This window comes from Elgaria multicarinata, chromosome 2 (genome assembly GCF_023053635.1).
Source record: "Elgaria multicarinata webbii isolate HBS135686 ecotype San Diego chromosome 2, rElgMul1.1.pri, whole genome shotgun sequence".
Taxonomy (NCBI): Eukaryota; Metazoa; Chordata; class Lepidosauria; order Squamata; family Anguidae; genus Elgaria; species Elgaria multicarinata.
The window spans coordinates 27,978,557-27,994,816 of NC_086172.1; the positions used below are offsets into that span (position 1 = coordinate 27,978,557).

At 42.4% G+C, this 16,260-nt stretch overlaps 1 protein-coding gene across 2 annotated transcripts in view; it reads right to left on the bottom strand.

The window, feature by feature from the left end:
- Window positions 1–16,260, bottom strand: part of PLCL1 (phospholipase C like 1 (inactive)) — a 252,003-nt gene that overhangs the window by 20,923 nt on the left and 214,820 nt on the right. For both annotated transcript variants that reach the window (XM_063116208.1, XM_063116209.1), the window contains exon 5: window positions 9,034–9,143. In XM_063116208.1, coding sequence (XP_062972278.1) covers window positions 9,034–9,143 — 110 coding nt within the window. The remainder of the gene's footprint in view (window positions 1–9,033; window positions 9,144–16,260) is intronic.

Consider the following 16,260-nt stretch of genomic DNA (forward strand, 5'->3'; position numbering starts at 1 on the left):
ATCTTAGCGACATAAAATGCCACTTCTTTGAAAAGAAAAGGGAGACTGAAAAACTGAAGCGTGGGAGGAGACTTCTCCTGTAAAATACTTGGAAAACTGCTCCTGCATCCTGTAAAAGAACCATTGACCTGAATGAAGATTCCACATTGTTCTAAACAACCAGAAGACCAACTTACTTGCTTGATGAGATTCACTACATCTTCCCCTGGGGCAGCTGCTTTCCAACACAATAGCTGGCAGCCGGGAGACGTGAGGGAGCGCAGGTTGATTAACTACCACCTTGGAGAGATTGTGATTACAATGATGCTACCCTAAAATTATTGTCAAGAGTTAGCTGGGAATTTTCCATTGCTAGATAACAATCAAGTCAAAGCCCATTGAGAACACTGTCTTCTACATGAATAGGATCATGCAGGAACATGCCTATTTTTAGCCTCCTCCAAGAAATGCAAAATCTAGTGCTGTCAACAAGCAAAAGGAAGCTCTCATGGGGGCGTTCATAAAGTTTGTCAACAGAAAACCAGAGTACAATACGACTCTGCAAATCTAATAATAACTGCCTTACGTTTTGTAGTTCTTGAAAAGGCACAAGTCAAAAGCCACTGCTAGAATCGGGCCTAGTCTAACTGGCCTCAGGCTAGAAATTGGCTAGGGGTAAATGGGTGGACACTGTGCCTATTCTACGACACTTGCCAGTCAGCTGTGCCTCATACGCCCCTTCCAACTATACTATTCTATGGATTCTCCAAGTGTCATCAATCGGATATATACTGTAAGTACATAAGAACATGAGCAGAGCTCTGCTGGATCAGCCAAGGGTCCATCTATTCCAGCATCCTGTTCACACAATGACCAACCAGCTGCCCACAGCAAACCCACAAGCAGGACAACAGCCCTCTCCCACCCATGTTCCCCAGCAACTGATGTACATAGGCATGCTGCCTCTGATACTAGAGGTAGGATGTAGCCACCAATCGCATTCTCCAGGAATTTGTCTAATCCAGATTCGCACAAGCAGATTGAACATAGAATCATAGAATAGTAGAGTTGGAAGGCCATCGAGTCCAACCCCCTGCATAAAACAACTTTATATGCAGATAATTCACTGTTATTTATTGATAGGTTAAAGTCTTCTATGTCAAAATGAATAAGGTTGATTCATACCTCTGGTATACTTTTGAGGTTATATTATCAATTGATCAAAATCTGAATTAACTAGTAAAGCCCATGTTGCCATGGGCACTAGTGATCTGAGAGCAAAGCATGCTGTTCCTTGACCCGCTATGTCAGTCCTCCGGAAGCTATATGGAAGTTACTTTTGTTCTATGCAAATGAGGACTCGTTTCCTCACACTTGTCACCGCTGAACGACACTCGCTTCTTCCCCTCAGACTTCAAGCCTAACTCCTTCTCTCTTCCCACAAATTTTAAAACTCGGCTTTTCCTAGGGCCACTCCTTTTCCTCCTCCACCACTGCATCAAAGCATTCGCTGCCACCACCTCCACCACCATCCCTGCCACCAATATGGCCGCTCCGAGAGCAGGCTAGACTCACAAAGCCCAAGTCCCTCCCCCCGTCCCAGCCTTTCTCTTTTTCGTCCTGTGTGCCTGCATGACGTGGAGCTACATGGGAGCTGTAGTTCCCCAACGACCTCAGGCTCCTGGCCATGGCATGGAAGTATACTGTTTGGCTAGTAAAGCTCAAGCTTTGAACTTTTTTGAACTTTCAACATTTTCTGCACATCTACACTACTCAAGCTTCAGTTTACAACAAAAATTAGCAAAACCCGTGTAGTAGATCTCTAGTAATAAGCATTACATGATGTATTATTATATAGATGCCAGTAGGTAGTACTAAGTTACCCAATATAGTTACCAAATGACAATTCCGTCAATGTCCAGGAGTTATAACATATTTTGAAATACAGATACCTAGAGATACTTCTCCAATGATTAAAATGAATTTAAGTGGATTGCTGGCAGAAATATCGCTTGATTTGGAAAGATGAGCATCAGTTAATTTAAGTACTCAGGATAAGGTTAATATACTTAAAATGAAGTCTTACCTCGGGTAATTTATGTATTGCGTTTCTTTATATATTCCCCAAATGTATTTTCAAAAGCTCTATGCAGCATTTTGGAAGTTTATTTGTGCGTATGGGGGGCGGGGTGTTCCTCCACCCTGGTTTTCGCTTAAGAAGATGCAGTTGCTAATTATGAAGAGGGGAGTTAATTTTCCAGTTTTTAGTTTACATCATAAGGCTTATCTGTTATCCCATGCCAATGATTGGAGGATAACTTTTTCAAAACAACCTTTTGGCTGGAAGACACTAGGATCTACATATATTAAAAAGAAAAGAATGGATCCACCTGCAATTTTGGCAGCTAGAGAGACGTGGTACATAACTGCCCGTCAGCTATAATTTGATCTATATTATCATTCTAAAATAACTTTAGGGGGGGATTTTGATCTGAAAATAGAAAAACAGTCATTTTTGTGAAGGAATAAGTTGATAGTGGAATTTATACTTTAGATCAATTAATATTTATTTATTTTTTGCGTTTTTATACCGCCCAATAGCCAAAGCTCCCTGGGCGGTTCACAAAAAAGGTTCAAACATAGATATAATTTATTATCTTGTGCTGAGTGGCAATACACTTCCCTGTGCCTGTTTGCATTCTCCTTCCCTCTTTATTGTTTACTACAACTTATTAGATTGTAAGCCTATGCGGCAGGGTCTTGCTATTTACTGTGTTATCTGTACAGCACCATGTACATTGATGGTGCTATATAAATAAATAATAATAATAATAATAATAATAATAATATATAGACCATCAATAATGAGTGTTTCAGCATCTTCGACACCGTTGAAGGAATTAACTGGATCGTTACAGAAAGCTAAGCCTACAATAGTTGTTTATATATGTCTTGAACGCAATAAAATGGCTGTCCAGTATGTTACAGAGGAATGGAAGAGGGAACTGGGTTTCTCTATATGGTGTAACCAATGGATAGTTACCTAAGCTTCCATATATACTATTTCTGTAGATTTAAATTCAGGCTGATTTTATTTTAAAAAAACAATGTTTCAGGTATGTAGGATACCACAGAGGCTGGTTAAGAAAAAGCTAGTAGATTCTGGTGTTGTAATGCGGACAAAGCATCCCTGAGGTGTATGATGTGGATATGCCCTGTGGTAGCTTCTTTCTGGTTGGAAGTTACTACCCGCATACATTTTGTTCTTCAAAAATCTGTGATAACTGTGGCTGTGCTTTTAAATTTTGTTCCTGTGATGCAGGGATTAACAGATAGACAGCACAGATGGACTTTGAGGGCTCCTACAGTTACAAAGAGAGATATCCTTCAAGCGTGGAGGTACAAACACCACCTCTTATTCAATGAAGTTCTTACAGTTATCTGGGTGCTTAGTTAGATATATGGTCCCCTTATATTAATGTGTATATTTTAAACAAGTTTCTCCTTCTCTCTCTCTCTCTCTCTCTCTCTCTCCCTCTCTCTCTCATTCTCTTTCCTTTTTTTAACCAACGGTTTGGGAATAGTTATTGTGAATGTCTGTGTGTGTTATTTTCCTTCAATTGGGGTTTGTAGTCCTATCACCCCGCCCCTTTTGTTTTGTTATCATTGCAGAAAGAAAGAAAGAAAGAAAGAAAGAAAGAAAGAAAGAAAGAAAGAAAGAAAGAAAAGTACCACCAGCTGCTGGATCCAGATCATTCATGTGGAAGAGGGTGAGATTTTTTTTTTAAAAAAAAAAAGGCAGGGCCGTGAGAGGGCCCCCAGCCCTTCTGGATTTGGGCTGCTAATTGGCCCCCCTTGCCCTCTCTCCTGCAGAGGCCCATGTTGCAAACCCTTCTGCTTGTCTAAAATCAGGTCTTCATTAGGAGCCTCTAGAATGTAAAGATCATGGTGAGATATGGCCTTTTCTTTTATTCCTAAAAGAAAAACTGCACTTCAGTGAGATGCTAAATATAGTATGAATTAAGATAGGACTCTCTGGGATTCTGGATTATGATGTATTATAAACCTCATTTTTTTATTCAACCCCCTCAGTGGTTGGTTAATACTTTCTGGTTTTAACAGCGAAGCGGAATGTTATAATTGTTTTTATTCAAATCAAAGTTTGCATTGGGAAAAGTATTTTCCTTTTTTATCATCTTTATGTATTGCAAATGCCTATGGCAATATACAATAATGTTCAGATGATGATGATGATTTGACATGAAGAAAACGAAGAAACACTAGTTTTTATCTCTGCGAGGAGCTGAGTTTTGTTTAATCTGGACGTGACAACCCTCCTTCATGACAAACAACAGGGCATAATCAAAATAAAGTCTGCAAGCAATTCCAGGGGAATACACTGCTAGACCACATACTATGGTTAATAAGGAAACAGGATGCCGTAGACTGTAATAGCAACTGAATTAATTATTTTCATACTAAGGGGTTAGTATGAAATAGTGCTAAGGTACTATTTCTCTACATAGAAGGAATCCTTCCGTGAACAGAAGAGTCTTTCGTTCAGCAGAGGCTCCTGCTAACAGAAGGGGGAATGTGGCTTTTGCCAGTTTCCTGTCTTCTCTGAGCCCCCACACCACCTCCCGTTCTAACCCCCATGCTGCCCCCTAACCATCAACAGGTATTTCTATTATCTTAATGGATGTGATGGGAAAAAGCAGTTTAAAAAACAAATATGAAGTATGGATCTCTTCTATCCCTAAAATTGTGGTCTTTGGGCTGGTGGGGTTATTTGAATAGGTTGTATTGTCCAATCTTTCTCTGCTTGTGTTTCATTCAGAACTGGAAGTTACATCCTTGATTGCCTAGTTTATTGAAGGTATTTATTTATTTATTGTCCTCCACTTTTTCTACTCCACTGTACAGCAGCACCAGATTGTTGTTGTTGTTGTTGTTGTTGTTGTTGTTGTTGTTGTTATTATTATTATTATTATTATTATTATTATTATTATTTCAAAGGCCACGTTCCTTCCAGGGTAATCTGTTGGAGCCACATGCTGGCACTGAGTGGGGGTTCAAGCCAGCATTGGACATGGCCAGATCCAAATTGGGGGGTGCCATTCTTTTTCTGCTCTCTTTTATTGACACCCCCTTCTCTCTCTCTCTCTCTCTCTCTCTCTCTCTCTCTCTCTCTCTCTTGCCAAAGATCTGAAATCATTGCTTGCAGGGGGCTTTTGAAATTAGGACAAGAGTTGCCCACCCCTGCTTTTCAGTTTCAGCATTACTAGCGTCCCATTTTGCAAACCATTATTCTGCTTAAGGTACCCTACTGAGCATAGACAGATGGCCAGGATTCCTGATATGGGTGGAGCTGGGGTTTTGAAACAGACCCTTTCAGTGATTCATGAAAGAGTCAGGACCGAACAGAAGATACCTGCTGAAATGAGCAAACAGGTTTGCCATTTGCAGAGTCAATGATTCCTGGTGCTCAGTAGAAATTTCCTAGATAAGCTGCCATCTCCTACACAGTGGAAGGCAGCCAGATCATCTGATCTGCTAAATTAGATTTAAGTGTGAATGAGAAGATCCTCCGCACACTCTCATTTTCACACTTGGGTTCCCTCTGCTGGCACGTTCTCAAGGTAACCCACACGCTTCGTGTTCCTACCTCCCTTGCAAACCTATCACCACATTGCACATTTCTGGAAACAAAATGCCACTTTGTCATTGTTCTTGCTTTTAAAAAAAGCCCTCTAGAATCCAGAACAAATTATTTTCATATTCTTCAGAGAGTTCTAGAGGAACATATAGCACAGCCTTATGCTAAGTAAGGCCCATTGGTCCATGTTAGCCAATACTTAACGCAGGAAGAGGAAACCTCCAGCCCGCAGAACCTTTTAGTCCAGCCCGCAGCCCCACCCCTCCATTAGCTCTGCAGCTAGTCAGCTGCACTAGAGTGACCATGTGGAAAAGAGGACAGGGCTCCTGTATCTGTAACAGTTGTGTAGAAAAGGGAACTTCAGTAGGAATCATTTGTATGCCATCAGCACCTGGTGTAATTCCCTCTTCATCACAACAGTTCAAGCTGCAGGAGCCCTGCCCTCTTCAAAGAATCATCGAATAGTACAGTTGGAAGGGGGGTATTATTATTATTATTATTATTATTATTATTATTATTATTATTATTATTATTTCCATTTATACACATATAGCTGAAGCTCTCTGGGCAGTTTACAAAGATTAAAACTCTGAACAACCCCAAGCTCAATGCAGGAATCCCCCTTAAAGCGTACTTTTGACCAGATACAAAAGAGCACAAGGCTCCTGCAGCTGTTAAAGATACAGGAGCCCTGTCCTCCTTTCCATATGGTTGCCCTAGCTCCACCCACCACCAGCACCTCTTTCTCTGACTCATCACTTTTTCTTTGGCATTTAGACTTGTACTCACTGCTTTCTCCTCTTCTCTTCAATTCTTCATGTCTTCTAGGCCATGCCCAAAAGTGGGTCATGAGATCAGTCCAGATGGGTCGCAGCAAAGCTGTTGCCACCATGTTGGGCAATTGTGAAAGTGGATCCCATGTTGCAGGTTGGGAGTCCGAGGTGGGTCTGGGGTCTGGATGAGTTCAAGACCCCTGTTCTAGGCCTCTTTTCCTGCCTTCTTTGTGTAAGGGGGTAATTGTGTGGATGTGGATGTGGATATAAATGGAAGGGTGCATGTGGGAATGGATGGTGGGTGGGTGGGAGAGACAGAGAACAGGAAAGATGGCTACGTGTGAATGGGGTGTGTGGATGGATGGATATGAATGGGGAGAATGTGTATGTGGCTTTGACTCTGTCTACTGCTGACATATCACCTCTGGAAGGCTACTCACAAGGGAATGAGTAATCCTTGGATTGAAAAAGGTTACTCATCCCTAAGTTACTCCAACTAGAAACAGCCTTCCCAAGTAGGGATGTCGCAAGATTCCATGAGGGGTGTGTGTATGGAGTCCGACGAACTCTCCCCATGCTCAACCACCTAGATCCCACTTGCCAAGCTGCCACCACCTACTGGGTCCGTGAGTGCCTGGCAACCACCCATCCCCTTAGCAAGCCACCATTTTGTCTAAAAATGGCGGCTTGGGGATTTCCGGGAATCTAAGGTTACATAAATGGCAGCCGTAAAGGGGCCATTACGCAAGATTAGAGGCATAAATGATCCATGCTGCGGTGCTCCCGGAGTCACTGAGCAGCTTGCGCCGTGAGCGGGTGCAGGCAGCAGCAGCGGTTCAGCACATGCTTGGCGTAACCGGGCAGAAGTGAACCTGTCCATCCCTATTCTCAAGCAGAGATCTTTCCCAACCTTCTTTCTGAGAACCTTTGCAACTGGGTAATGCAAGAAATTAAACATCAGGGTTTGGATCCAGACTAAGTTAGTCACATTTTAGACCACTGAAATCAATGTAACAAGTTAGTCAACATTAAGCCAAGTCCCACTGATTTCAATGGAGCCAAAACACGACTAATTAACAGTATAATCTTGTGCATGTATATTCAGGAATGACCCGTTAAGTTCAATGGCACTTACCCCTGGGTAAGTGGGTTTAAGATTGGAACCTTGGATCCAGCCATGGATCTTTTCTTAATACAAAGCAAATGCTCTTCCACTGAGTTACCACAATAGGAAATACTTATTGGGGACTTTTTTTAATAATCAAAATCAAATGCTATCATGACTATATTCAAGCACGGCCACAGATGTGTTTTGCTAATGTCCAAACTATAATCAGATTTTTATATACTGCATAGATATTCATACTTTCTAATACAAGCAAACACCAGAAAGAGCAAAAAGAGAGTTTACAGCACAGGCTTCCTTTCCCCCACCCTCACCCCCCTTGTAACAGACAACGCAAACAACAAAATTGGTTACATTTTAATTCCTTGGCACTTTGACCTGCAAGCAGTTACAGACTGTTGTAATGGCTCATAAACCACAGCTCTCTACCCAATCTATTATTCTTCATATTTAGCAAATTAATTGTAATTAAAACTGAGTTAAAGGGGGGGGGTGCATGAACATTTTCATGTTCTCCCAAGTGCCCCCCCTTTTTTTGCAATTGTACAGAGGGGGGGGGGGTGAAAAGCACATGAAACTCCTCAGGGCTGTCGGAACCCATCCCTATTTGCAAGGAAATTGGGCTGATGCACAATGAAGTTGCCTTGGCAACAAGGAAGTTTCCTGCCCTCTCCACACCAATTTAAACTGAGGGCAGAACAGAACATTGGTTTTGTTTGCATTCAGTGATGTTGTCGTACAGCTATATCTGACTGGCTATCTGGCTTTTAGAAGATTCTGGGGCATTTTCTACGATGCTACTTACAACGGAGGGCGCTGGCCACCTCTTCACAGTTGCTCTGTGGGAAGGGAGAGTGTGGCCTACAATGGAATCCACTCACTCTTACAGCCACACATTGCAGGGGTATTTTGGCCATGTGGAAAAAGTGTCTTTCACAGCACCTTGCCCGATGATACTGGTCTTCTCACCGAGTGTTGTTCATGAACTCCTGATGAGGTTCCAAGGGACCCAGAGGTCATCACAGCCAGCCTAATGGAAGGAATCCCCTTTCTTCCACCATGTTTTCTCAATAGTTTGAGAGCTGAAGGTATAACAAGATAGCCAAAGCACTTGGAATGCACGAGAACACATAAGGGATCGAACCCATAGTCACAGAGCCTGGTTTTTCTCACTCAGAGGAAAAATTTACTTCCAGCTATCCCCTGAAGCAAAGATACTTATTCAGGTTTGAACTATAAAACTCTTACAACTAATCCCATTCAGTTTTATTTGACCAAGGATTACTTTAATCTCTTAATGTAGTGAAATGCTTCTCTTCATTATGATGCTTATCCATCAGCATATTCATCCCACTATATCAATATTCTTTCTCTCTCTCTCTCTCTCTCTCTCTCTCTCTATACACACACACACACACACACACACACACACACACACACACGTATGCACTTAGCCAAAGCAGACTCTCTGGAGAAGGACAGGTGCAACCTTTGTATACCTTCAACACAGTGATATTCCATGCAAAACTCTCAATGGCTTTGCTGAGCTTTCTTCCTTTCATGCCTTCCTTGGTTCCCAGGTTATGAAGTTCTTCATGGAGTTCCATTCCTAACAAAAGATGTGGCACAAGGATTAAAGACAAGTCATCGAAGGAAACAGAAACATAGGAAACATGCATCCATTTACGCTGCTTCATGTCACAACACAAGTCCTCTTACTAGGACTCCAGGACTCAAATAGGAATGTCTATGCAATCCGAGGCATATTCCACCAGAAGGAAATCCTACTGCATCCATTGGGACTTCTTCCAAGGAACGTGAGCACGGGATTACAGCCTTGGTGTATTATTGTATGCTCGTGAAATGTCTGTCATTATGGATGATGTTCAGCACAGAGATCCTGGGGTGGACACCAGATGTCTCTGTGCACTCAGCTCACAAAGTCACCTAGTTTCCCCTGGGAGATCCATGACAGCAAAGACCATGCCACACAGTGACGGGGCAGGGGTGGAGCTTCTGCCTCTACTATAATGCAACCGAGTCCCCAAAGATCAGCGTAATTGCGTTTCTTCTCCTTTGTTTTGTTTTTTTAAATGGCAGCCGTGACATCCCTCTTTCTTTCCAGGATGTCGCGCAGACGTCAAGACGCTGGGGGAGGATCATGGAAGCAGGTAAGTCCGCCATCCTCCCCCCTCCCTCCCTCTACACCCTTAAGGTGCAGACATGCCCTATGCTTCCGTCCCCGGAAAAGAACATGTCTAAATTTCTAGACCCATTTCTAGAAAATTTCTAGACCCATTTCAAACTGGCTGCAGGGCAGGATACGGAGTTGAGACAGCTATGGTCACCTTAGTGGATGATCTACGCCTAAGTATTGACAGGGGGAGTGTGTCCCTGCTGGTGCTTTTGGACCTCTCAGCAGTTTTCGATACCATCGACCATGGTATCCTTCTGGAACACCTGAGAGGTTTGGGAATCGGGGACGCTGTGCTGCAGTGGTTCCAGTCCTATCTCTCGGGGAGGTTCCAGATGGTGTTGCTTGGGGATAGCTGCTCCTCAAAGAAGGAGCTGTTGTATGGTGTACCACAAGGCACCATCCTATCCCCAATGCTGTTCAGCATCTACAAGAAAACTGCCGGGAGGAATCATCCAGAGGCATGGGGCAGGGTGCTATAAGTATGCTGATGACACCCAAATATATTTCTCTATGCCTTCGACAACAGCGCCAGCTAAGGATAGTGTGTCTCCTCTGAACAAATGCTTGGAGGCGCTAATGGGCTGGATGAGGAAAAACAAACTGAAGCTGAATCCAGACAAGACAGAGATGCTTACCGCCAAAGGCCCCAACTTGAGTTTGGAGGTGTGTCAACCAGTTCTAGATGGGGTTACACTCCCCCTGAAAGACTGTTCGCATCTTGGGGGTGCTCCTGGATCCGTCGCTCCAAATGACAGCTCAGATAGATGCAACGGCCAGGAGTGCCCACCATCAGCTTTGGCTGATATGCCAGCTGCGCCCCTTCCTAGAGTTGGAAGACCTAAAGACGGTTGTGCATGCGCTGGTAACTTCGAGGTTCGACTTCTGCAATACACTCTGCATAGGGCTACCTTTGTGCCTAGTCCGGAAACTTCAACTAATTCAAAATTAAGCAGCCAGGTTGGTCACCAGTACATCTAGGGGTGACCATATTACACCAGTTTTAAAATCATTACACTGGCTGCCAATTAGTTTCAGGGTGAAGTAGAAAGTGTTGGTTATTACCTTTAAAGCCCTACATGGTTTGGGTCCTGGTTACCTGCGGGATTGCCTTCTCCCATACAATCTGCCCCACATACTCAGGTCCTCTGGGAAGAATTTACTTCAGCCAACTAAATCTAGATTAACAACTGTTACCCAGAGGACCTTCTCTGCTGCCGTTCCCAGACTGTGGAATGGCCTGCCAGGAGAGATCCGCCAACTCAATAGACTTTCTGACTATAAAAAAGCAATAAAGACTGATCTCTTCTGGAAGGCCTACGCAGTTGAATTTTAAGATGTCTGGCTGTTATTTTAATAATGTATTAGTATTTATTTAGTTAGTTATTACATTTATATACCGCCCCATAGCTGAAGCTCTCTGGGCGGTTTACAAAAGTTAAAAACAGTGAACATTAAAAACAAATACCCCATTTCTTCAATTCTAAGACACACTTTTCCCCCCATATAAACATCTCTAAAAATGGGGTGCGTCTTATTTATTTATTATTTATTTATTTATTACATTTCTATACCGCCCAATAGCCGGAGCTCTCTGGGCGGTTCACAAAAATTAAAACCGTTCAAAGTATAAAACAACAGTATAAAACCATAATATAAAATACAATATAAAAGCTCAACCAGATAAAAACAGCAGCAATGCAAAATTACAAATTTAAAACACCAAGTTAAAATTTATTTATAGACTGTTAAAATGCTGGGAGAATAAAAAGGTCTTCACCTGGCGTCTAAAAGCATATAATGTAGGTACCAAGTGAACCTCCTTAGGGAAGTCATTTACAGCCGGAGTGCCACAGCAGAGAAGGCCCTCCTCCTGGTAGCCACTTGCCTCACTTCCTTTGGCAGGGGCTCGCGGAGAAGGACCCCTGAGGATGTGCCTCAAGTGACAGTTCTGGATCCAAGAGCACCCCCAAACTACGGACCTGATCCTTCAGGGGGAGTGCAACCCCATCCAGGACAGGGCAAACATCACCTTGCCAGACAGATGAACCACCCGCTAACAGTACCTCTGTCTTAGAATCACGGGTGTGTCTTAGGGTTTTTTTTTCTGTTGGTGATACTGAAATTAGTGTGTGTGTTATAATCGATGGTGTCTTACAATTGAAGAAATACGGTATACAAAATTTAAAACCATCAAAAGCATAAAAACAACAATATCATTTTAAAACAACTATTTTGGGGTCAGTTAAAAACAAACAAATTCAGCACACATTGTTAACTGCCTGGGAGAAGAGAAAAGTCTTGACCTGGTGCCGAAAAGATAACAATGTTGGCGCCAGGCGAGCCTCGTCGAGGAAATCATTCCATAATTGCGGAGCCACCACTGAAAAGGCCCTCTCCCTGGTTGCCATCCTCCAAGCTTACCTCGGAGTAGGCACTCGGAGGAGGACCTTAGATGTAGAGCACAGTGAGTGGGTAGGTTCATGTCGAGAGAGGTGTTCCATCAGGTATTGCGGTCTAAGCTGTGTAAGGCTTTATAGCTTAAAACCTGTACCTTGAATTGGGCTCGGAAACGTATAGGCAGCCAATGCAAGCGGGCCAGAATCAGTCTTATATGTTCAAACCTTCTGGTTCTAATTATCATCTGGCCGCTGCATTTTGCACAAGCTGCAGCTTCTGAACCGTCTTCAAAGGCAGCCCCACGTAGAGCACATTGCAGTAATCTAATTTGGAGGTTACCAGAGCATGGACAACTGAAGCTAGGTTATCCCTGTCCAGATATGTTTTAATCAATTTTATGTATTTTATAATATTTTGTATTTTATGTTGTTCCCCACCTCGATCCAGAGGGAGAGGCAGGTAATAAATAAATAAATTTATATTATTATTATTATTTGGTTTCCTCCTATTGCTGGCAATGGAATGGATTCAAGGAGCAGAGCCTCCAATTTCAAAGGATCTGCTCTCAAAGCATATGCTTGCCCTCTGTGTCACCTAAAACAAGGTTTCAATGAAGTAAGCAAGCCTGTTAAACAGCTTTGTGCTGCTTAAACTAATCAAAAGTCAATTTAATTAAACAGATGCTACTTTCTAATTGAGGTAATCTCTAAAACAGAAGTGAGGAAACAAAACACGCAGAGACCAAAGCAGGAGAAAGGCTTCACCCTCTTGGTTCCAACAGAATAGAACACATGATTAAAAACGTTGGTTTCTTGATGAATGATTTTTCCACAGTGGGAATATCTGTTGCCAGATTGGTATTTAGAACCAGAGTCAGTGAAGCCGATATACCAAATTACTTAGTTCCCTTCTATTGCATTAGCACCTTCGGTTTGTCACAATGGAGACTGGAGTCTCTGAAGTCAGTGGGTCTGTGAACCCGCTCTGGGTTCCAGTCAGAATCGCAGAGGAGCTAACCAAATTGCTGAGCCTATCTTGGGGGTTCAGTACCTTGAATAGCTCATTTAGAGTTTGCCACCAGCCTCCACTGGTTTCTCCTGTCTAAATACCAACACACTTCTGAAAATTATTTGACCAGTGTCAATGAGGTCATGCTGAGGAAAACTCTTACTGTCCTCAGCTTTCAGCAAGTGCCCTCTGCGATAGTAGAGAGAAGGTGCTGTCTCTTTTCTGAAATTCTGTGAGGAATCAGGGGACATTTCACAGTCCCGTTTCCCCCACACACACACTAAAACTGACAACACATTAAGTAAATGTTTACCGCAATTGGGACACGTCTGTCAGTCTTTCCAAATAAGAGTTCGTGTTTATAAATGATAATAAATGGTTTACGAAAAAGGTAGCTTCTTTTGTTCTGACAACGCCCAAACTACATCAGAATTTTAATAATGCTCACGTGACAAATTGCCATCTGGACAAATGATTTCATTTGGTGTCCGACAGGGATTTGCCATCTGAATAAGCTGGTTTTATCCTAATGGTTTTTATATGTATGAAAACTGCTGTTACAGTCCAAAGCCACGGAAACTTGTTTTATTTCCGCTTGTGACAACCGAAGGTTTTGACAATAAATTTTAAGCTGAAATTGAATAAGGCTTTGTGATTTGGGTAGGATGTTTTACAATTATAGGACTTCAAATTTAAGTACTTTAGTGAATTGGGACTTTAGTTGTTATGAGTTGCTTTGAGATCAGATTCTATAAGCTACTGTACAATATTCTTATCTATGTGCCTCATTCTGTAGTGCCTTTTAATAAAATCTCATTACAGAAATTAAGGGTGGAATCCTATGCATGTTTAAAAAGAAAAAAAAGCCCTACAACTCCCAACATTTCCCAGCCAGTATGGTTGGCTAGAGCAAGGTGGGAGTTGAACAGGGTTGTTGTAGTGTGTTGTAGTGGAATTTCTAAACTGGCAACTTAGCCATGGGAAAGTTTATTTTGGGAGGACAAATTAATCGGAGTTAAAGCCCTGCTTCTATGAGCAGAAGCACTAGCTGGGGTGTCAAAAATTAGTGCCCCCCCCCAAAAAAAAATAGTTGCTCCAGCCAAAGCAAAAAAACACACACCAAACAAACTAAATGGGAGGAAGGGAGATATCAATGACCCATCCCTGCAATGCATAGCTGGAGCTTCCGCCTGTGCAAAACAGGGGGGGTGACTGAACTACCCAATAGTCAAAAGTCAGCCCTTCCAGAAAAGAATATCATGTGTCAGGTTCTATGAATTTTACTTGCATTAACTTTAATGCTTTCTTTTTGTTATCTGTTTTCCTGAAACAGTAGAAGAACTGTTAAAAGCCCCACTTTGGCCCTGTTCGAATGTCATACTGAATTATAATTTAGTCCAAAGTACACAAGCAGGAAAGAATCACTTTGAACCTTGGGACCATGCCCCTCCCTTCCCCTCTTCTTCTTTCACATGGCCTAGAGCAGCCTTCCTCAACCTGGGGCGCTCCAGATGTGTTGGACTACAACTCCCAGAATGCTGGCTGGGGCATTCTGGGAGATGCAGTCCAACACATCTGGAGCGCCCCAGGTTGAGGAAGGCTGGCCTAGAGGATGATTTCAGATGCTTTTCTTTTCACTTTTAGTTAACCCCGTTGTCTGGTACACCAAAGAACAGTGAACGTTAACTATGGTCAATTTTTTTTAAAAAAAAGACAACTTTAAAAAGCAGCTTCTGAAGATGGCTTGTTGAAACTAACCACAATTAGTGCTACTCACAGTTCTGTGTCCAGACAACACAGCTAACTGTGTGGTTAACTAAAAGCAGGAGTGAAAACTTTCAAAGCCTTCATTCTGGCTGCATAGGAGGGAGGTGAAGCATGAAAACTCAGCCCTTACTGCAGCTCATGTACATTGGGTTAAATCATGGCTTAATATGACAAGCAAATGCAGGTTATGGAACCCCTTCCATTTATAGTATGTAGACAAAATGGCAGACATCACATTCATTTACAAATCCAAGACACCCATACCTGCCAAAATTAATCCCAACACGACTCACTTACAGATGAAAGTTTGTTATTTTATTAATATATTTTCTACTATCATAAGGTCTGATACTTTTCCAGACAAATGGTTTATTGTAGGATACAGGAACAGCCCAACCATAATAAAGTGCCTCCAAGTCTCATTGATTTAACTGAGAAAGAGCTAAGCATATTCTTGAAAAGGGCTTTCTTTGCTTTAGTTCAATTGTGCAAAAACGGAGTCACTTTTAGGGTAGTCCTGAAGGCATTAACTAGAGATGTTGCTTCTGTTGCAGAGAAATACAGTATTTTGCCACTGGGATTACGTAAACCCATGCCTTACACATCCAACCAAGTGGGTTTATTGAGACTGAATCTGCTGTGTAAAATGTGGGTGTACAGATATCATATGCACCAACAGTATGGTTTTATTTGTTTTTTTTTAGCTGTATGCCACTCTGGGAGCTGATGCTGATGGATGGCTCAAATATTTCCTGAATGAATGAATGAGTGAATGAAATAGGGTGGTATCTATGCATGGAGAGCACAATCCCCATGCATAAGAACATAAGACGAGCCCTGATGCTGGATCAGAACAAGGGTCCATCTAGTCCAGCACTCTGTTCACACAGTTGCCAACCAGCCATCGGCCAGGTTCTAGTATTTTGAGAGAGGGAGAAAAATGTCTCCCTGTCCACATTCTCCATACCATGCATAATTTTGCACACCTCTATCATGTCTCCCCTTAGTCTCCTTTTTTCCCAGCTAAACAATCCCAGTTGATGTAACCTTCCCTTGTAGGGGAGATGCTTCAAGTCCCTTAATCATTTTAGTTGCCCTTTTCTGCACTTTTTACAGCTCTATAATATCCTTTTTTAGATGTGCTGACCAGAACTGTACAGAGTATTCTAAGTGTGGTCGCACCATTGATTTGTATAAGGGCAGTAAGATACTGGCCAATCCCATGCAGTTTCAAGAATGTTTTGAAGCATATTGCTTTGTATTGTTAAAGGAACATAGGAAGTAGGGGTGGGTGAACTCACCCGCACCATTCTCAGGAGACACTCGCCCCATCGCTGCTGCCAGCTGCTCCTGCTTG